Source organism: Drosophila rhopaloa, unplaced genomic scaffold, assembly GCF_018152115.1.
Source record: "Drosophila rhopaloa isolate 14029-0021.01 unplaced genomic scaffold, ASM1815211v1 contig_155, whole genome shotgun sequence".
In the NCBI taxonomy this organism is placed as follows: Eukaryota; Metazoa; Arthropoda; class Insecta; order Diptera; family Drosophilidae; genus Drosophila; species Drosophila rhopaloa.
Window position 1 is genome coordinate 2,744,946 of NW_025335034.1, and position 21,810 is coordinate 2,766,755.

The following is a 21,810-nucleotide window of genomic DNA, read 5'->3' on the forward strand; positions in this document are numbered from 1 at the left end:
GGGCCAGCTGCCCAGTTGCATTTTTATTGATCAACACCTGACAACGGGGCCACAAAAACAGTCACTGGAACTGTGATGCTATTGAATGCCGTTAATTGATTTGGTGTTTTTGTTTTGGCATTTTGCCCGGCCACTTGTCGGGCTTTTAATAATGTCTTTTCTGTGCGGCCGGCTTGTAAAGGAGCGACATCGTCCCACTTTACGCATTTTTGAGCAACCGGATTCGGGTTTTGGGTATCGGGCTTTGCCAGTGAGCAAAACAAAAAATGTTTAACAAAACACGTCGCATCATCCCAGTCCGATGAAGAGATCTTCATCGACGCAATTGCAAGTGGGCAAAACAGCAAATAACTCCAAAGTGGTTCTGCCAGATCGGCAAACAGTCAACAAAAACAACTGCTTCCACTTCCACGAATCCAAGACACAGAAAAAAAGACTTAGAGGCGGGAATAATGTAAAAATATGTAATATACATACTAACTCATTTATTTAATGACTGAGATTTTTAGAAGTACATTCTTAAATATATAAAAATTTACCTTTTAACTTGAGTTTTTGTTTAATTTCTTAACTACTAATGGTCTAGGACATATATTTATTATTTATTTTATAGCCTGACTAGATTTACCTTATTCAAACTACGCATTTTTGTTCAAAAATATCAACATATCTTCCATTCAAGTTTATTAAAGCCAAAGTTTATTACAATATTACCTAACATATGGATTTTTTTGAAATATTTCCATAATGTTTAGACCGATTTCTTCTATGCTGACAATTTTAGAATGAAAATCGAAATTCGGTTGTTTAATCGATGCTCGCCAACTGACTTTATTTACTTACAGCAGAATTAATATTTTAATATGATTACTTGAATAAAGAAATACAAGTATAATTTGTTGCTGTGGAAGTTTCCCTCACAATTTCTTCGCAATGACCTTGGCTTGTTTTCTTGCGTGTTTGGCCGTAAAAATGATAAATCCAGTTTTCGATTTCCTCTCTTCTTTCACTCTCGCACAGTCACAATTTGAACAAATTTTCGTTATACAGTTAATTGTTTTTTTCCCCGCCGCCAGTGGTTGCCAAACGGCTTTCGGTGGGGCAACCGTGATGACAACGATGACGACACGGCAGCAGCACCGCACCACCGGGCCATAGTACAGAAATCAGCACCACCGGCGGCAGAAAACTGGACTGTCCGGTGGAAAAGTTGAAGATGCGATCCAGTGGGGCCTGACCTTTGGCAATTTGAAATGCAGATGCAGCCGCCTGCAACTTTGGCAACACTCGGTGTGCGATTTCAAAACGATCCCGAGCCAGTGTTTCCAAGTGTTTAGCATTTCCATTGAGCTCAGCTCAGCATTGATTTGAATAAATTTTTTTGGCAGGGCTGCGACCTGTCGCATTAATTCGCTTTCTTCCCCCTCCGAAGTCTGCCGAATTTATTGAGAGGCTGGAATTTATAAGCGTTTCTTTTGTGTGCGAGATTTCAAGGTTATAACCCAGTTTCTGCCAGGGTGCGTTCATTCGTTTTGCGTTGTCTTCTTTTTTGGCAACAGTGTTTTATGGTGAGAAAGAAACCGAAACTGAAACTGAAACTCAAACTGAAACTGAAACTAAAACGAAAATCGAATTCGATCCGATTCGATACGTGTTCAATACATTAACCGGCCTTTTGATAAAAGCTGGGAGATGTCCGGGGCGATAACAATGGGCTTGTCCTTGGCTTCGTTGCGAACTGAACTTGCCACTAAATGCAGGCCAGCTGTGTTTAATGACATTTACAAATTGGGCCTGGCAAATATAATTAAAAATACATCAGGGTTGTGCAATTTTCGGCACATTTCGCATGCAAATCAAAGCTCTACTTAACGTTAACGGGGTTGCTTCTGCTTTTCAACATTTCGGTTACTTAGGGTTTCGGATTTTCGAGGGGTGCCACGTGAAATGACCATAATTAAAAATACATCTAGGCGGCATGTGGATTTTATGGGTATCCAAGCTGGACCGAAATCCGTACCAAAATCGAAAGTGAGCTGGCGAAACATTGAAGAAGTCAACAACCTGTGCGTGTTTGTTGCCTTCAATTCGGTGCAAAACACCCAGCTCATTAACTCGGTATCTTAGGTGGGAATTAGTTATGCAGATTTATTCATTGTGTTGCGATTTCAAGTGTGGTAAAATGCAGCCCGTCTAATGAAGGTGTGTGCTGCCAATGGTGATGATGATGATGATGATGGGTTGATGGGTTTTTGGCTTTTGGGCGGTGGCTGTGCCCAATTTCGGAACACCCTAAAAGCTCCTCCGCTCAACTTCAGTTTTCGATCTTACACATTAATCTCCGCAGCAATATGTCGGGCTTCCGCCCTGGGAGAAACACTAGCTTTGGAAGTAAGCACTTTTCAACAGATTTTGAAAGTGAATTTCACTGATCATTGACCTCGGCCTGTGGTTGCGTGTAATCGGTCGAGACCGAGGCCTGCCACTTGGGATTACATAAATCCGAAATTAGTTAATAAACGAAAACTGTAAGCTGTGAAATGAGAAATAAGAAATGCTATTGTTCAATATATTGAAATCATGGCGTTACGTTCGGATAAAACGCTTGGCCGCTGCAATTCCAGCTGCAGTTTTCCACTGACCCGCGGCTTTCAGGCCCCATCCAGCCGGACCCGCGGGGTTGGCCAATGAAATTGGCTTATGTAAAACTACTGACATTAGCCGCCATAAAGTTAGTGACATAAAAATTAACGGAAGACAAGGTGAGCAAACACTCGAGACAATTGTCCAGCCTGCGGAGCTGCGCTAACGCTTGTCAAATAATTATCTTGTTGTTAAAATCATAGATTATGGTCAGGATGGTCAGTGTTTTTCATGGGTCCAGAGTAGAGGTCACCAATTAACACTGCTTAAACCTGATGACATAGCGTTTACCTAAAGTAATTGGTGGCATGTTCAATGCCTTTTTCAACAAACACGAACTTAATTATGACATTTTAAAACTGTACAATTTTTGTAATTTTAAATTTACTTAAATTTATTAATTAAAAAATTAAAAGTAAGAAAATATTGATCATATACATATGATAACTATGAATCCATTTTACGATTCAATATATTTGTAATCAAACTGTGTGTTCTAATCATGATGCTTCAAATAAGATTCGTGGATCTTAAAAAAATATATAAATAAATTTAATGCTTGTGTAATCTCTCCCTTTTTCAATAAAATTAAATCGGAAATAAACACAAAATGTGTTATTCAATTCATCAAATTCTTATAAGCGTGGGGTGCCTATACGATGGAATTAAGATTCAATAAGCACTTGTTAAGCTTTACTATGAAGTCGGGCGTTTTATATATGTTTTTAGCATTTTTAGCAAAAGTTAATGAATTGGACTTGAGTTATTAGTATTATGAGTTATTTATTCCACTGATCTATATATTTTCCCTGGCCTTATCCGGACCTTGGCTCTGACCTAGAATCTCGGGCATTTGCATGTAACCTTAGGCAGCTCTATTGATATTATATATTCACTCCACCTTCGCAGGTGATATCGCAGTGACACCTAGCCTCCCAATGCAATTAACGGCCTAACTTTCCACCACACCCACCGAATTGGGTCGAACCGAGTTGGATTTCAATGAAGTAGCATTACAGGGGTATATTCAAATAGGCGTAATTAAATGGAAACCGTTCTAACGGGTTGTGCGTGGTTCGAAAGATTCCAGTCACGAACGCGACTCGACGACAAATTACCGTTTCACAAATGCACTTGCCAAATACCCAAGAACCCGCTTAGCCAAATAAGCCGGACTAAAAATAATCCACCGATCGCAGCTCACTCACAATCACTCAGCCGGTGAGTATCTGTGAGCTTGAGTATCTGTGAGATACAAATGGCTTGCACTTACCACGTGTGGGGGGAGGGGAAAAGGGGAAAGGGAGTGTGTGGTTCAGGCCAAACAACTTTTCTTCCGCGTTGCACATGCGATGGCGATGGCGACGTGCAGACTTTAGACTGCAACCGCACCCACCCACAAATGGCCTGCTAAAATCAACAATTAAAACCGCTCACAATCTCCCGCCTGCATCTGATGCAATTTTTGCATTTTTCAAATATTTTTTTAATTTTGCGCTCGCAAATTACTATGATAGTTTTAACTGGACAGTAGACAGAAGAATTTCAAACGGCTCTGGCACAATTTGGCATTCAATTGGATGGCTACGCCCTGTTGCAAAAGTAGGAAAGAAGCAAAAAATGCACGAATACAGCTGCGTGGCAAACTAGTTTCTGAACCCTAAGAGAACCCGAAAAATCTAGGCTCCGGCTCCTGAAACAAAAGCAACAAATGGCTAACTGGGCTATGAGTAACTATTCCGGCGGTGGTGGCAAACTGCTATTGAAAGCGAAAGCATAGCTGACAAGGTGGCTCGGTTGTTTTTGCTGCAGTTAATCCAGTAGTTGTTGTGGCTGCTGCTACTGCCGTTGCTTTTGCACTTCTGAAACTGGTTCGCTGTCTGGACATGTAGGCAGCCAGCCAGTCGCAAGTCTTCTAGCCTCCACTTCAATAACACCCAGGCCCAGCCAACTCGACTCAGCCGAACTCAACTGAACTAGAGCCAAACACAGGAAGAAATCTTTAAACAGCCTCAAACAAATATTCAATTTTAGCTAGTAACAAGCATGGCTAAATTTCTTCAAATCGAACTTATCTAAACTTGAATTCTCCATAACTTGTTTAATTAGCAAAAGGAAGCAGACTTTCACGTTTAATCAATTTTTTATTGATGTTCTCCAGAGCTTGACATTCTTTAAAGATCGTTTGAGCTTAATAATTTCCGCTGTACAAGTCACAGAAACAATTCTGCGTTATTAACCAAAATTAATTTTTACACTTTTATTAAGATTTATTATCTGATTTGATGCCTCATTTATTGGAAGACCGCCATAAGTCATGAAAGCCACTCGGTAGCCTGCACGTTTTTAGGCAAGGTATATCAACGAATGTTCTGGAGAAGATTAACCAGGCTTAAGTTAAATTATGAATATGAATTTCAATTATAAAGCACTTGTAGTAGATATGATTATAAAATATTTTAAGCGATAGCTTAGCTGAAAATAAGAATAACAAATTCTTGAAATAACTTCTTAACAATATGAAATCTTTGTATATCCTTATTTTATTTTTTTTATTTATGGTATATATTTTCTTTTAGCATACCTTATCCCTTGCACCTTTTTTTCTCAGTGCTCTCTGATCGATTTGCCATCATCGTCAGCTGTAATTTTTCTGCAGCAGTCGCTGACTGTAATTTCATATTCTTCCTGCATTCCGAAACCTTGAATCACATTTCTTGCATTTAATTGCACACATTTTTTTGTGATTTTTGCTTCTTGCCACTCGAAGGCGCCGCTGAGTGGCTGCCGTTGACCGCCGAGCTGGGTCAGTTTTAATAGCCGCTGCTGCAACTAAAGCAACAACGAACAAATGGCAGCCACAACAACTGGCTGGCCTACCTTTTACTGGCACGCACTGCATTCGAGATGACGGCCTGTTTTAAATGCCAGCTTGTTGAGTGACTATGGGCTAAATGGCTCTCGACGTTTGTTTATTTTTATTTACTTCATGGGAGAGCGGGAGATCGATGCATAATTCGAATTGCATTGCCGGCCACCGGTTGACCATCGCATTAGGAAATCATGCTAATGGAGTTGATTAAATTTAAGCTATGAGTTTCGCTTGCAGCAGCCGACGCGGCGTATACGAAATTTGTTTATTAGCAATGTAGGCATAACAGAAATTTGTTGTATCATGTTGAAAACAGATAAAATTTATGATCTTCTTTTAATAAATAGTAAAAACAGAAACATATTAATATGTATATTGAAAATTTAACTTCGTTAACATATTTTTTAAAGCGAAATAAATAAAAGCTGTGGGTTAGAATGAATATACTTGTAAATATATATAAATTTACAGTTTTTTTTACATTATTTTCTATTTAACTAAGAAAATGTATTTGACGACAGGATATAGAACAAATTGGACAGTTTTGTATATATAAATATAAATAAATTACATAAAATAATTTCATTGTATGACTCTCACTTTAAAATGGTAAAGTTCAACAATGATTTTAATTATCATATTATCTTCAGGAAGCTTAAGCAGCGCTCTCAGCTAGAAAAAAATGACTTATAGATAAATAAATGCCGGAGTAAGAAACACAGCTCGCATGACTCATCCGCAGAAAAGGTGAAGTTCAGCCATGAATATAACTATCTTTCGGATTGCAAGATGCCGTGCCCTCAGCCGTGATTAGTTGCAGATACAAATTGAATGCTAGTTGCCCACACTCACACACACAATGTACAATGCTCTGAACTTTTTCAGGCAAAAATTCCATTTGCAACCCCCACCTTAAAAAAACATAAAAAATAATAAAGAAAAGGAAAAAATGCAAAGCGCAGGCAGCCGGGGTATAAAGTAAAAAAAGATCAATTGACAAATGGTTTGGGCCACAACAATAGACGCCGGCGTCGACGTTGACAGCGACTGCGGCAGAGGAGTCGGCGTCGCTGCCTGCATACAAAACAGGTAAGTTAAGGTGGAAAAAGGCCAGAGAGAGTGAAAGAGAGAGGCGGCCAAGTAGCGAGCGAAAAGCTGGCTGCTACGAATACCGTTGCAATGCCTCTGCCGCCACCACTGCCGCTGCCGCTGCCGCCGCCTCTGCCGCCGCCTGCGTCGACGCCGCCGTCTGGATTGTTCGCGACGTCGCGCATGCGCAGCGGTATAAAAAGCTACCGCTCCACCAGAAACCACACACATTTCAAGTCGTCGGTGCGCAGTCAGTTTCAGCAGAGTTTTCAGTTTTTTCAAGTGCGGTTCCGTCGGTTTCAACTCACTAAAAAATATATACAACTACTCGCAATATGAAGAAGTTTTTCGTGGTGTTTGTGGCATTATTCGGAGCCGGTATGTATCTTTAGCTAGCTAAGTGAAATGAAAATAACTGAGCGAAAGAGGAGTGGCGAGTGGAAAATGCTTTTCCGCTTGCGCAACATGAAGGACACTTGAGTGCTGAAAATCAGTGTGCAAAAATCGAGAGTGTGCTTGTGCAACGACGGGTAAATCAACTATCACTGCTCCACTTTTACCAGCGATCGAAAACGAAATCGAAAAGCGAATAGCGAATGGCAAATAGGATAGCGAAAACGAAATCGAGTCGAAAAGCGAGACCAACCAGAGGGAAATGTAATTGAGCAAGTCCCAGCCCAGCTTGAAGTTTCCACGCAGATGCGGAGATATAGTTACGATGCACAGTATCTGTATCTCTGCATCTATTGGTTCCATTTCATTACCTCATCGAAGCCGCCTTAAAAGCTGGGAGAGGTTACAACAGCGCCGATCGTCTGGCTCCGCTGCAACTCGATTGCGAAATCGCTCTTGGTGTTGTAAGCGATATTTAGATTCGGGCTGCATTAGATAATCAGCACCAAGTCTTGCTTCGGATTTGTGGCTTTAATTTCGTATATCGCAAGGTGTGGTCGGGAGCTATTAAGACGAGACTCGCCAATTCTGACATTGACATTGAAAAGCTCTTTAGATAGCTGCCTGGAAAGATGCCTAATTGATGACATACAACTGGGCTAGGCTCGGGGATTTTAACTACGCAACTGTCAAAGCCGCTCCCAAATCATTCATATCCAAACCCGTTCGCTTTTTGGTTATTCAACCTAAAAATGTTTGCGAATTGCGTGCCATGCATTTTTCTGCCAAGTCGTGCATGGCCGTAAAAAGCTATTTCGCTGCTCAATTTTAATTACCAGCAATTTCCAAGTTATTAAACTTAACAACGGGCCGAAACATAAAGGCTTTAATGGGCCCATTTTGATTAAAAGCCGCCGTGCACTGTCAAGTTCAAGTTGTCATTAATTATGCAACGGCACTTGCCCGTTCAATTGCCCACTTGTTCGGCTCGAGTGCCCGATCTTAAAGCCAGCACTTCCCTTTCAGTGGGGGTCGAAAAAGTTACAACCAGCCTGCTAATCACGGCGATAAACAATTTAAGCGGGGCAAAGATTTGCCGCACACAATAAATTTCCGCATTTGACTCTTGATTATTTTTCCCTTCTTGCGGTTCGGTATCGAAAACTAACACCAACCGCAGCTGCAAAAAAGAATGTGGCCAAAGACAAACAAAATAAATGTTGCTATTTTTATATTGCCACACAGACTGCAGCAGCGGTGGCAGCCAGTCACGCTTGAAAAGTTTTTATTTTGTGGCAACAAAATCAAATGAAAAGGGCCGTTGCCGACATGCAACTGGGTGTGCTGAATTCTATAGGTTGCATTAGGCCAACACACACCCGCTCCGGCTTTCTATGCTGATTTATGGCCAACAACGAGGAACGCCGAAATACAAGGCTTTTAAAACTCAATTTGCATGCCACTTTCGGCGGGTCCTGCGATGCATTGAAAATCAATTTTTCTCAAAAGCGGCAGCGTTGATGCGTTAAATTTGAAAAATTCGTATCTATTCAGCGGTAAATACATGAATAGCGGCTAAGTCGCCTTCTTGGGCTAAATGGATTTATTGCTCGCTCTGTCAAGGCAAAACTGTTGGGGATTGCATATGCACACAGGGACTTCGTAGTTCATATACGAAATGAATTCCAAAAGAAGAGAAATATTTTTTTGTTTATAAAATAAATATTCACACATATTTTTCAGAACAATTTAGCTTTATAATTTGAAAGACAATATTATTTGAATTCTATATTTTGTAATGGAGTAAAGTTACACTTTTGCAATGTCTCCTTCAGAAACAAAATGTAAGATAATTAAATAATATTAAATTCACCCAGTAAGAAAATAATTACATATATTCTGTTAAATATCAACGAATTGGTCGTCGAATAATATCAGAAATTGTTTTTTCTGCACACTTCCCACTGAACAACTATCGAGGAATAGACAAACAATAGACAAAACAATTCAAACGCAGATTAACCCACATACGGACCAGGCCGACAACAATGTGGGTAAATATTTAAATATCATTACGATGTTGTTGGCGCACCGTATGCAAAAACTGTTTTTGGAAGACGGCAACATTTAGCGGAAATGCTCAAGTGCTGTTGTTGCCGGGTAAATACCTAACGGGCCAAAGGCTCCCCAACGAAACGTGCTTAAATGTCAGCAATTTTCTTGATTTATACGGCGGCAATGTCTTGCCAGACAACAAGACAAACAACGATAAAAATAACACCACACCAGGCGGAGTTACAGCCCAGCAAATGATAGATACACAACACACTTGTACCGCCGAGTGCCACAAAAAGAGGCAACCTGAGATTGCAACCGCAGGAGCTGGCGGCGATTATGAGTCCGGGGTCCTTCGTAATGCCTCTGAATTTGTTTGCTAGCATGCCAAGTGCGGGGTTCATTGCTCTGATACTAGTATTTATGGGCTGACAACTGAGTTGGCCGGCATGCAATGGGGATTTGTCATCATTTGTCATGATACGAGAATCTTCCCGGCCAGGCCACCAAAAGATAGCTTGCGAGTGGAGATAAAGGGGCCATGGGGAAAGATACTCTTCTCCAGCCAGTATCGACACCTATCATTCGCATCTAATTACAGAGTATGAATTACAATGAATTATTGAAAACGCACGGGGCTATTTGCAATTTTGCTAACGCATTCATTCGTTAATTTGAAATTATAAATTCATTTGCATCTTGACAGTGTGTGTCATTTAAGTAACGCATAAATTAATTTCATTAAATCGAGCTTTATAAAGTTTGTAATTTGTAGCAGTGTTGTGTACATTTTTGGTTAATTAAATGATTATGTTAATGGACGAGCGGATGTACGAATGATAAACAGCGAGTGGGGGTCAGCCAATGCCAATGGTGTGCAATCAACCAATAAGACCGACACAAATGTCGGTTTAACTGTTAAAATGTCAATAAAAATGTATTATTTAAATGCACATAAACAGCGACACCCATCCGCATTGTTTGCGCCAAAGGAGCAAAAAATGTAATTAAGCGCTCCGCGCTGATAGATAAACCAATTATGGCCGAACAGTAAATTAAATAGCATGCCACACCAGGCAATCAGTCTAACTAGCTTATAAATAATTCGCTGGCTCACGTGGTCACTGCAGATTGTGCCGTATATGTAGTATATGTAGTGCACACATATTGCACTGGCATGCCGGTCAAACTATTTATTTCCAAGGTGCGCCGGGCGGCACCGTCGAGAACAAAAGACAGCCCGATTGCCAGACTTCAGAGTGGGTTAGTAGTTGGTCTAGAATCTGGCCGAACCGGTTCTCGAAGAGAATGTGGGCTAGCCGGGCTCTTGGCTTTCATTTTCATTCGGCCCGGTGGGTTCTGCGCTAGAAGCTAATTTAGCTGTTATGTCATGTCAACAGCATCTCAGCGCTTGTTAGATAATGGATAAAGTAGCGCGTGATGTGGTTAGACGATATCGCTTTCAACCGAATTCCGACATAACATGAGTCACATTTTGGGTTGGCCTTAAAACTCTTGTTATTGCGAAATGCCTTTAAAAATACTTAAATTTTTCTAATAAACCGCCATTGATTGAAGTTTGTCCATTATTTGTTTACTTAAAAAAAACTTGCTGAAGACAATAAACAGTTTACTTTATTATGTTTTTAATCAACACTAAGATATTAAAGGTTTATTAGTTAAGGAGAATTATGCAAAAGTCTTAGGTAGTTAATTTAATTGATTTTACATTTAAAGACTATTTGGATAGCTCTGTATGGTAGTTTCGCTGCCTGCTTGCTGCAACATTAGGCTGGGCAAAATATTACGCATTCGCATGGTGCGCCAGGTGCCACAGTAATTGCTTGGAAAACATGTGGCGAGGAGCACACACAGCTGTAAGTGCACAATCATCGCCCGGAGCAGGTGTGTGTGCGAAGGCATTAGGACTGCGGTCCATGCCTGCGGCTGCTGCAGACAACAACAATGCCAGATTGCACTCTTTCCGCACAGTTGCAGGTTAATAACAAAGTTATTGCAGTTATTCTGGAGTGGCGAATGCCATCCGGCTAAGTGCTCGCCAATGGCCGTCCTCGAACCATGAAATGCCCGGCTAATTGATGTCGCAGACTAATCTCACAAGACTCCCATAACAAGCAGAGATAAATTGAACTGCCTTGAATTTAAAAATTATAACAATCGTGCCAGCTGCGTTATTAAATTCAAGCTAGAGCTCCGATCAAACTGCGTAATTAACAAAATTACAATAAACAAATGCGAAGCGCAAAACGTAAAACGAATAAACAATCGATGTTTTTTTGCGAATCAGAACTGGCTAAATGACTGCCTAAGCCAACCATACAGACATGGCAATATTCGCTTAAAATAAATACGCAGCAAAAATAACAGTTTTTAATTAAAGTCGGCAAATAATTTTATGGCTGCCACAGTTTTGATTTATTCGGGGCTCTTTCGTGAGCGCAGCAACTGCGAATATGTAAAATTTGATATTTGATTAGTTTACACACAAAATGAAAATTGCATGTTGTTTATGCAGGCCACCGAATCAGTTGATTTTTCTATGTTTTTCTTCAATTGTTGCATTCATGCGGTTTCCCAAGCGCTTTGCACCTGTTTTAATGGCGCCCAGCGTGGGTCCTGCCCGCAGCCTTTTTGGCGCCCAACATGGGGGCCGACCCCGGACTTAGCCCACGGCTTAGGCAATTGATGCGCACTTTTGATTGAACATTCAACATTGAACATTGGAAATGAAACGTGACCGCAACTCTGCGGTTTTGCAATTAGATTATCACACACACACGGGGCATTCATGGGGAGCGGAATTCTTTTCAATGCCAGACTGCACGTGGGTAATTATTTTTTGACTGCTGCCATTTGATTTTCCATGCCAAATATATAGAAAGTGCCGGCAAATACCGCATTAGTTAGTTGTACAAATGCAATTTAGTTCGTTACGCCCTGCGGTTGCATTGAGCTCAGCTTCCACAAAAGCAGACGCCGACTGATGGCAACGGACGGGGATGGAGAGGGGAGGGGGATAAGTCCTTGGTGGCGCATTTCAGGTGCTTCAACTCTCTGTCACAGGGTTCGGTGTAATTCCATACCCAAAAACGAGGGAGGGCAAAAACATCGCACGAAACAAAAGTAAATGCAGTTGGCCCTGAGCTGTCAGCGATCCGTGTGTGTCTGCGACTGCTGAAAGTTGCCTTCGAGATTTATTGGCAACCGTCGTCTCTCTGTCAGACATCAGACTTTTTAAAGTGAATGCCTTTTGGGCCAGATGACAAATGGCCATGCCCAGCGTCATCATCGTCGAGCCCGTCTTTGCCGTCATAATGATAATAAGCATCTTGGATACGTGTGTATCTGCATCTGCTTGGCTTGAGCAATCGTGTTGGGACTCCTTATTGCGTCTATGATGTTTCTTTGGATTCCTTTCTTGGGTTCACTTGTGACTCACAAGTCGGCAAAACAATGAAAAAGGTATTCCCTAGCTGTGGTTATATATCAAAACGAGTTGCAAAATCACTTAACAATAAATTAAGGATGCAAGCTAAATTAAAAATGAAACATTAAGGGATACATTTACAAGTTTGTACAATAAATTTACATACAAGCAAGCACACTAGATTTGGCGCACTGATGCAAGTGGGACCATGTTATTTAATTAGATCCAATTCAATTTCTCGTATTCTCAATCTTATTTTTAATCCCTTTTACAGCTGTGGCCCAAAGTAGCTTTAAGTGTCCCGATGACTTTGGATTCTATCCTCACGATGCGTCCTGCGACAAGTACTGGAAGTGCGACAATGGCGTCTCCGAGCTGAAGACCTGCGGCAACGGTCTGGCCTTCGATGCCACAGACTCCAAATACCTCACCGAGAACTGCGACTATCTGCACAACGTGGATTGCGGCGATCGCACAGAGCTGGGTAAGTTTTCTTTTAAATACGAAATCTTAAGGATATTAAAAGATAATTGATATGGAGATGTGTAGAACAACATCAGTAAGCTGATAAATTGAGTTTAATAAACTTAAAAAATGAATCAGTTATTAGATGACTTTTCGCTTTAAAATCCAGTTCAATTGTTGTTTTACATTTTTGGAGAGTTACGAGCTTTGAAGCTTTGACTTTTTTTGTATATTAAACCGTCATATGACAGAACAGTACATTAACATACCTACATATTATCTTTGCTTTCCCTGCAGAACCCCCAATCACCACCCCCCACTGCTCCCGCCTGTACGGCATCTTCCCCGATGAGAACAAGTGCGACGTGTTCTGGAACTGCTGGAACGGCGAGCCCTCCAGATACCAGTGCTCCCCTGGACTGGCCTACGATCGCGATGCTCGCGTGTGCATGTGGGCTGATCAGGTGCCCGAGTGCAAGAACGAAGGTGGGTTGCATGATCTCGCAGTCGCAGTGGATGAGGTGACTTAATATTCGATTGATTTCAGAGGTGGCCAACGGATTCTCCTGCCCGGCAGCCGGTGAGCTGGCCAATGCTGGATCCTTCTCGCGCCACGCCCACCCCGAGGACTGCCGCAAGTACTACATCTGCCTGGAGGGCGTGGCCCGCGAATACGGCTGCCCCATCGGCACAGTGTTCAAGATTGGCGACAGTGATGGCACTGGCAACTGCGAGGATCCCGAGGATGTTCCCGGATGGTGAGTTGCAATTTATTTTGGATTTCTACCCTTTGATTTGTCTTGCTTTGCACTCTCAGAAAAAACCGTTACCAAATTGAATAGGGCTACAAAGGTTGTATTGCTTCTACTTAGAGTAATTTTAATTTTCCACTTATTATTAGACATTCTTCGCTTTAGTTGAGGGATGAGAGCTTTGAAATTGTAGGCACACTTTCCCTTTAAAATATAATGCAGACAATTTTCTAATGTTTCTTTAATGTCTTCAAAAAATATATCCGAAAAAGACCACAAAGGTACACATGCCTAAATAAGTCTATGAAATCAAATCGCTTCAACAAGGGCCTAAAAATATGCAGCACAAAATAAACTTTTCTTTACTAAAATGCAATGGTGCAAAAACATCTGATTTCATTTATTTATATAAATTATCTTCGATTATTTTAAGCAAAAAAAAAAGAATACAGATTTTATTTGGAGTTTCACTGCCAGGCTTGCAACACTCTGCACCCATCACCACACTCCTCACCCTCTAAACTTTCACCGTCCACTGTCTATACTCACATATACACATACATATCACATATCACATCTCACGAATCCTTTTCTCTGGCCTGTTCTGACATATCTCTTTACCTTGGTCCCATTTACAATTACAGCGAGGACTACTACGGCGATCTGGATTTGAAGAGCATCCGCAAGAGCGAGCTTCTAGCTGGATTGAATAGTGAAGGTCGCACTAAGGGCGCGCAAAAAACCAAAGCTGCCTCCTCCACCTCCTCATAAACATAACAACTACAACAAGAACCTACAACTTTAACAACAATAACTAAAAACAACAGCAACTACAACTACAACAACAATACAACAAGATCAATCAACTCAGATTCCCAGTTCCCATCCTGCCAAATATCCCCTCACATCACAAATCAAAAAAAAAAAGAAAAGAAAAGAAAAGAGATAATACTCAGCCTCAAATCGAAATTCGAATCACATCAAAAACTATTTTCCTGCCATTTTCTTACTTCTCAGTTGAATTCTGTACTGTATTTCTAATTTATGAATCTATAAATCTCTCTCGTTTCGTCTGAGTCAATCTGTTGCTATCTCTTCATGTTTCTGTTTTCAACAAGTATAAAACATATCGAAATTGCCACGAAAATTTAGGCTCGAAGAAAATGAAACAAAATTTTGTAAACAAAATATAGAGAACATCGAGGAATGAAAGAAATCGTTCAATATGAAGCGTAAAATTTAGAGATTTGTACATTTAAGTGATCCTTGTTTATAAGCTTATAATTTTATTTTATACATAAAAACGAAAAACAAAAAAATATAAACAAAAAAAACAAAATGGTTATCTTTGCTTTCTATCATTTCTTTCAATCATTAAGGGTTTCATTTTTGATTGACTTTAAACTTCTTCTAGTCCGATAGGAATTTTTTGGGAAAATATAAATTTATTCTTTGCATAGACTTATTTGTATTTTTTATGTTCCCCTTACTTGTAAAGAGGATATTTTATTCGTGAAAATAATGAAAAAGAAATAAGTAATTTAACGAGTTTTTAAGAGTTTATATATTATTGAGTCGACTACACAATTTGGACCATTAAAAAGGGTATTTTTGTTGGTCCCATTTAGATCGATTAATTTTGTAGACCCCACATTTGTAATGGTTTCTTAGTGGGAATTTTAAACTCAACAAATATTAAAAATGTATATCATTCTTAACAGAGTAGCGGGGTATCTAAAAGTCGCTGAACTCGACTACATCATTCTTTCTTGTTTTTTTTCCCATTGACTGTCGTTAGAGTCTGTAAATAATAAGTAAACATGAAACTTTGCCAGCCATATTTGCGGCAAATGAAAAGTTGGCTGGCATTTGGAGGCGACCAGGAAGTCTTTGCCTTCGTCGCCGTTGACGTCTTTTCAAATGCACAAGAACTTTGTTAATTATTCATTAGATTCTATAAACAAAAACGCGATACAAAAACTTTAAATGAATTTTCAAATTATCAACACAATTGCAGGCAGAACCAGTAGCACGCACACACAGATTTACTGAGAGGAAAAGGAAAAAGGGAAACGGAAAGGGGAAATCGTGGGCAGTGGCACCTCGATAAAGGTCCTGGTGGGGCTTAAAATTGGGTAGGGCTTCCCTGTACCTCCACTAACTCATAAAAGCTGGCAACTTTTACTTTTGCCTCTGTGTGCGAATGTCTCTGGCTGTATGGGTGAACCTGCGCTTGTGTGCATTTATGGCGCACTGGAAAAAAGTTTTAAAACTAATTAAATAAAAATTATAAAACTATACAAACTCAAGGCACAAGTTGTCGCTAAAGGACATTTTCTGCTCTCCCCTGTCTGTGTGTGTGTGTGTGTGAGTGTGCGTGTGTGTGTAGCCAGGCTTTGTGTGTATCGCATAAGCTCTTTTTGGCATAGAAAAGCCGCGTAAAGAGCTCTCGGAATTTTCGGGCAAATATGAGCATAAAGTCGCCTGCATCCATTCAGTTTGATGTTGCTCTTGGCTCAGCTCTTAATGCCTCTTGCCATTTCACTCCGACCAGTATCCTTCGTCCTGGAGACCACACACCAACCGCTGGATGTCATCTTTTACTTTAATATATTTTGGAATGCTCTCGGTGTGGCTGCCGGCTGGCAGTTAAGTGCAGCAAGTAAGCAATCTTCAATTAAAAGTTGCTGCTTTTCCCCCATTTCGCCATAAGAATCCTGTGTCCTGCTTATGTTTGCGGCTAACTTGGTTTAGTCGGTGAAAAAAGGGACTCAAAATGGATAACGGACAACATACATACAAGTGTTTAATAAACAAAATGATTTAAGTTTAACAAAATTTTACCAGAACAAAAGTAATTGCATCACTTAGAGAAGTTAGTGGAAATATATTTTATGAATAATATTTCGAAAAACATAATATTCGGAAAGAAACTTTTGATGTCAGGTAATAGATAAGGATATTATCTCCTGATTTTAGTTTAATAAAAAACTTTCTAAATCACCTGTAGATATTTGATTCTGGCAAGTCAAGTTAAACCATTATATTATAAATTTGCTAACATAATATATTATTATATGATGATGAATGTATGAATGTATATAAATGTAAACAACCAATTTACAGTAGAAAACCTACCTTTAGCTTCCCTAGTTGAAGAGAAAACGAGCTATAAAATGGAGTAAAAGTTTTAAATTCAAATTTTCATTCTTCCTTTGTAAAACTCACTTTAATATACATCTGTTCCATATTGATATCTTGAATAATTTAGTTTTGTCATTGCTGTACATACTTAATTTCTTAGTTTTAAAGACGGAATTCTGGCTTTTATTCTCCGTGCAGTAATAGGAACTGGGCAGCAGTCAGTTGCCAACCGCAGTGCAGATACGAGATGGGAAAAGACTGACGAACAGACAGTGTGTGCGAGCTGAGTAAAAGGATAGTAACTCTTGGTGGATAATAGCCAGCGGACTGCTCTGGCAGTCTGTCCGCCTGGCAATGAAATCCTTTTAACATTTTGACTCTAATTAATTTTAATGATGATATAAACGCACAGGCAGAACATAAAACTAGAGAGCAGGCAAAAGTTATGAGCCGGCAACTGCTAGTCAATACATATATATATATAGAGCAGAGGGGACCAACAGTCGAGGGATCTGGGTTGGGTTGCCCAAGAAATCCACGAAAAAAACGAGAGACGTAAATAAAAGAAAAACAATTTTGAACCACTAAACAAGAGCCATATTTTGCAGCTTACACCCCCTCACAGCTACTGTCCTTACCATCATGATCCGCATCTTCATCAGGGCGGCGAATAAGCCGCTACATTTATGGTGCTGACTTCTCAACAAGGACCCAGAGCTGTCCTTGGTTTTTGGTCAATTCCATTTAATTTAATTTAATAGCCTTGCGCTTTTTGTCATTCGCTGCCCAGATCCGCACACACAGCGCGCATTTTATATGAAGCCCAGTGTTCGGATACACAGAAATAAAAGAGTGAGATATGATTGGGAATAGACTTTTATTTCTGACAAGGCTGACGCCTTTCAATAGTCTCAAGAAAAACTGGGCTGATAATTTTTTTTAAAAATGCTTGTCTATAATTTTTATATAATTCAATATTTTTAACTTTATATTTTTAATCTTAAATGAAATATTTTGTATGTATTTATATTATGAATTGCTAAATGATTTCTTTTAAATGGTGTTTTTACATCTTTAGAAATATTATGTATTCCCAGGGTGGAAAGTGCATTTATTTCATTTAAGAAGTGTAAGAAAGTTAAACGACTTTTGACCACTTTTGATTCAAAATAAATCGATCTTTAGTCTATAGAGATTCAATTTAAATTAAAAAAAAATATCTATCTAATAAAAAGAAAACTTTTTGTGAGTGTTGAGGAGCGAGGAGGTTGAAGGAACATGCATGTCCTGGTAACAAGAGGCGTCCTTCGCCCGCTCATCGCCATCGCACTTGTCCTTGTTGCCTGCGCTTTAAAGGCAATTTGTTGTGCGCTGATAATGTTGTTATTGCGGCCAGAAGGCAGCCCAACCAGCTAGCGTCTTTTAATCCTTGACGTCCTGTTGCTTTGCTCTGTCTCTGTCTCCCCTTCTCCCCCTGCCCTTCCCTCTATTCCATTTTATCTGGCCAGGCCACAAATCCTTGTGAGCGGACAGAAGCCCTCCCGTCCACAGTGCTCGTAACAAGATTTTAACAATATTATTTTTAATTACGGTTTTAATAAATATTTCCTTTGTCAATTTACAACACAAACCGGGGCGCTGCTCGGGGCTTAGGCAGGAAGCCAGGGGAAACTCAAACAGAAGTTGGACGCACAAAAATAAAATTCTTTTGCGTTACCTAATCAAATTCCCTTGACTTGTTAACCATGTAGATACATGGCATAAATTTCTCGGAGCGTGACTGGCAAGAGACAAAACAATTTAATTAAACAAATCAGAGCAGGCCCAAGAAAACCCCTAAAAACGAAATTTCCCTTTAGAATGCTATTTAACAAGAATTTTTATTTATTTAATTCTCCCATTTCTGCTTTTTACAGCGAGGATTACTATGGCGATGTAGACCTGAAGGCCCTGAAAAAATTGGGCTTTTAAAAAAGCACACATACAGAGCCTCACGGAACACACACACACACACAATTTAAGTCACGGCAGTTTGAGGTCTGAAAGTCAATGGAAGAAGGCAAGAAGAGAGGCGACAAAAGGAGCCAAAGGATGACGAAGGATCAGAAGGAAACCACAATAACAGTGGGCTTAAAATGCTTGCCACACATTTACACGGAAAAAAAATCAGGAGCTTGGACTACTTATTTAAGAATACCTTATTCTGAACTTTTCTTTTCAAACAATATTATAACTGCTTGACTCAGGTGATTGAATTTGGATATACTGTTGCAAAACACAATCCAAATTAACCTTAAATCCTTTTTTTTGTTTTATATTGTCTATACCTACAACTAAATATTTTTAGAATTTATCAGACTATGAGTCAAGCAAGTTTTATATTACTTGAAGATAATAGATATAAAATCCATAAGTTGATTTTTTCCCAGTGCAAATACACATATACACACGCACACACATAACACAGGCATAAAGAATTAAATATGCACACAGAATACATAAGAATCGTACAGTTGCTTTTAAAGACTGAGCACAGAATAACCCCAAAAACAACCAGATGGAGAAATAGTCGAAAGTGCAGCTCTGCACCTTTAAGTTGAAGTAATAATTAAAGCAATTACATTAGCTCTGGATCGAAGCGAAGCCCCGTATGCTTCGCTGGAATTCCGAGAAACCTTTGATGAGAAGGCGGCGAATTCCGCGTATTCCATGGTTACCACAGTGGCCGCAAAAGTCAAATTTAACTTATTTAACTAAATACTCAAGAAACCACATACACACCACCGCCCATAACTCCCAAACTCTCTAATAACTTCAATGTATTGTACATAAATAGATGCAGTTTAGGTTTTAAGTTAACAGCTAGTAGATGTGAAATAAAATGAAACTTTTTGTTTAAAATTAAAGAATCTTTTAGATTTCCCAGAAATGATTACCCTTCATGCTGGTCTGCAAACAATTTTGTTATTTATTGGGATACATATCTTAAGCTTTCAAATATTTTCTACAGCGGTGGGCAAAACTATAGCAGCATTTACGTGCCAATTAAATCAAGAAAATTCAAACTTTTTAAGAGGATACTAGTCTGCCAACATTAATATAAAATTTACTTTTTAAATTTTAGAACTAAAAATAATTTATCTTAGAAATGGTTTTTAATGTGTTTTGTTTTTGCATCACCATAATTTTTCGCCAGGCTGTGTACAAATATTTTAATCAGTTGAGTAAAACTTGGATTTTTCATTTGGCTGATGTCCAAAAGCTCTTGGCCACAATTTACTGAGCTTCGGAGCTGGCTGACCGCAAAACACAACACGCATACGCACTGTTTGCCAAGCAAATAGCAGCAAAATGCCTTAAACCAAAAAACAAGTAAATAAACAGAGCCGTAGAAAATATACAAACTCACACAAAATTGATAATTATTGGAGACTCGACTCGGAGCAGCAGGCTTCTGGCAACAACAATGCAAGCGATGAACACAAAGGATGCGTGGGGCGCAAAAGGGGCGGGGCGGGGCTGGGCGGGTCAGGGGGCAAGCTCTAACGACGCACAAGTGTAACATTAGCCTATGAAAAGATTGAAAAGCGGCTGCAACAAAAGGGGATGCTGCATGCTGCAACGGGAAGACATGCTGTTGCATGTTAATTGAAATCAATAAGTGGAACACACAGGCACCATCAACAAATCCCATGCCTCCCTGGCACCCAAAGGGCTCCGCTTGGCTATCAATAAATACACAATGAACAAAGTGTGGGTAAGTCCTTAGATCGACTACACACATTAAAGCTAGATTAAAATTAAGTTACTTTGCAATTTCCCTTTAAAAGTGCAAATAGTTTTTAAAGTGAAGTAAATACTTTTGGACTTAAATATTAAAGAGAGAATTAAAACATTTATAAAGTTACAAGAATAATTTAGCTAAGGCAAAGTTTCTTCAAAAAAATGCAATCTTATTTACAATATTTTTGGAGATAAGTCTTCGAGTCTAAAGTAATTTTGAATGTACCCAATTAAAGTTTTCAATTATTTATTATGCCTTAAGTTTTTAGTTAGCCTATTTTTTCAGTGTACTTGTGTGAGTGAGTTTGGTCGCAATGGCGGCCGTACCAAAAACAACAACAGCAATGGTCGACAGCAACAGCAGTACCAACAACACAATGGTTAGTTATCGAAGTAAATGTGGTAAAGTAAATTATTTGCCCAACGGCTAATGACAATGGCATTGGCAACTACAACAGCAACAATTCCAGCAACAACAACAACAGCAGTGGCAATAACAACATGGCCAACACTCACATATCCTTTTTTATTTATTATTTAGGTAGATGGCAGTTGCATTTTTTCCATTGCCAGCTGCTGCTACATTAGTTGTGGACTCGGCCAGACGTAAATTATGCATTGTTATTTTTAGAATATTTCCTCAGCAATACCCCAGCACCGGAAAAAAATATTAACAAATTTCTAAATTTATATGCATACCAAACAAACATCTTGTAAATCATTGCCAAATAGATGGAAAATTGTTTTTTTTTTATTTGTGTCCTATTTAAAAAGGAATTAAAGCACTACAATATTCAATGATATACTATTAAATATAAGAATTATTGCTTATACAATTTCAAATTAAAAATCTTTAAGGAGATAATCACATTCTCCCTGTTTACATTACCAAACTTTTGAGAAATAATTAAGTGGCTTAAAAAAGGCTTGGAAATGTTATCACTAAAACATGCTTATCAGATACTAAAAATAGTAAAATAAATATGATAAGCATATTTTAATTTTTAGCTCTTGCAAATATTGTTTAAAAAAATGAAATATTATTTTTAGTACAAGGGATAAAACTGATTAGATTAAAGTTCTAAGGACTTGAAACATTCCGTGTGTTTTTCCCTCTGCACACCTATCCTTTTCGCTCCGATCCCTGGCTGTCTTGCCCGTTTTCT

The 21,810-nt window shown here is 39.3% G+C and overlaps 1 protein-coding gene across 1 annotated transcript; it reads left to right on the top strand.

Annotated features, from left to right (window-relative positions):
- The first annotated feature begins 6,832 nt into the window (after window positions 1-6,832).
- Window positions 6,833-15,056, top strand: LOC108050650 (protein obstructor-E). The gene is made up of 5 exons (XM_017132424.2): window positions 6,833-6,982; window positions 12,775-12,984; window positions 13,263-13,451; window positions 13,513-13,723; window positions 14,362-15,056. Exons 1-5 carry the CDS (start codon window positions 6,940-6,942, stop codon window positions 14,486-14,488), a joined length of 780 nt encoding a protein of 259 aa, XP_016987913.1. The 5' UTR covers window positions 6,833-6,939; the 3' UTR covers window positions 14,489-15,056.
- Window positions 15,057-21,810: the final 6,754 nt, after the last annotated feature.

What these genes read in the sequence shown, in the direction of transcription:
- LOC108050650 (XM_017132424.2), top strand. Translation starts at nt 6,940, where the DNA reads ATGAAGAAGTTTTTCGTGGTGTTTGTGGCATTATTCGGAGCCG. An exon ending in CGGCGATCGCACAGAGCTGG is followed by an intron (nt 12,985 to 13,262) that starts GTAAGTTTTCTT and finishes CTTTCCCTGCAG; the next exon opens with AACCCCCAATCACCACCCCC. An exon ending in GCCCGAGTGCAAGAACGAAG is followed by an intron (nt 13,452 to 13,512) that starts GTGGGTTGCATG and finishes GATTGATTTCAG; the next exon opens with AGGTGGCCAACGGATTCTCC.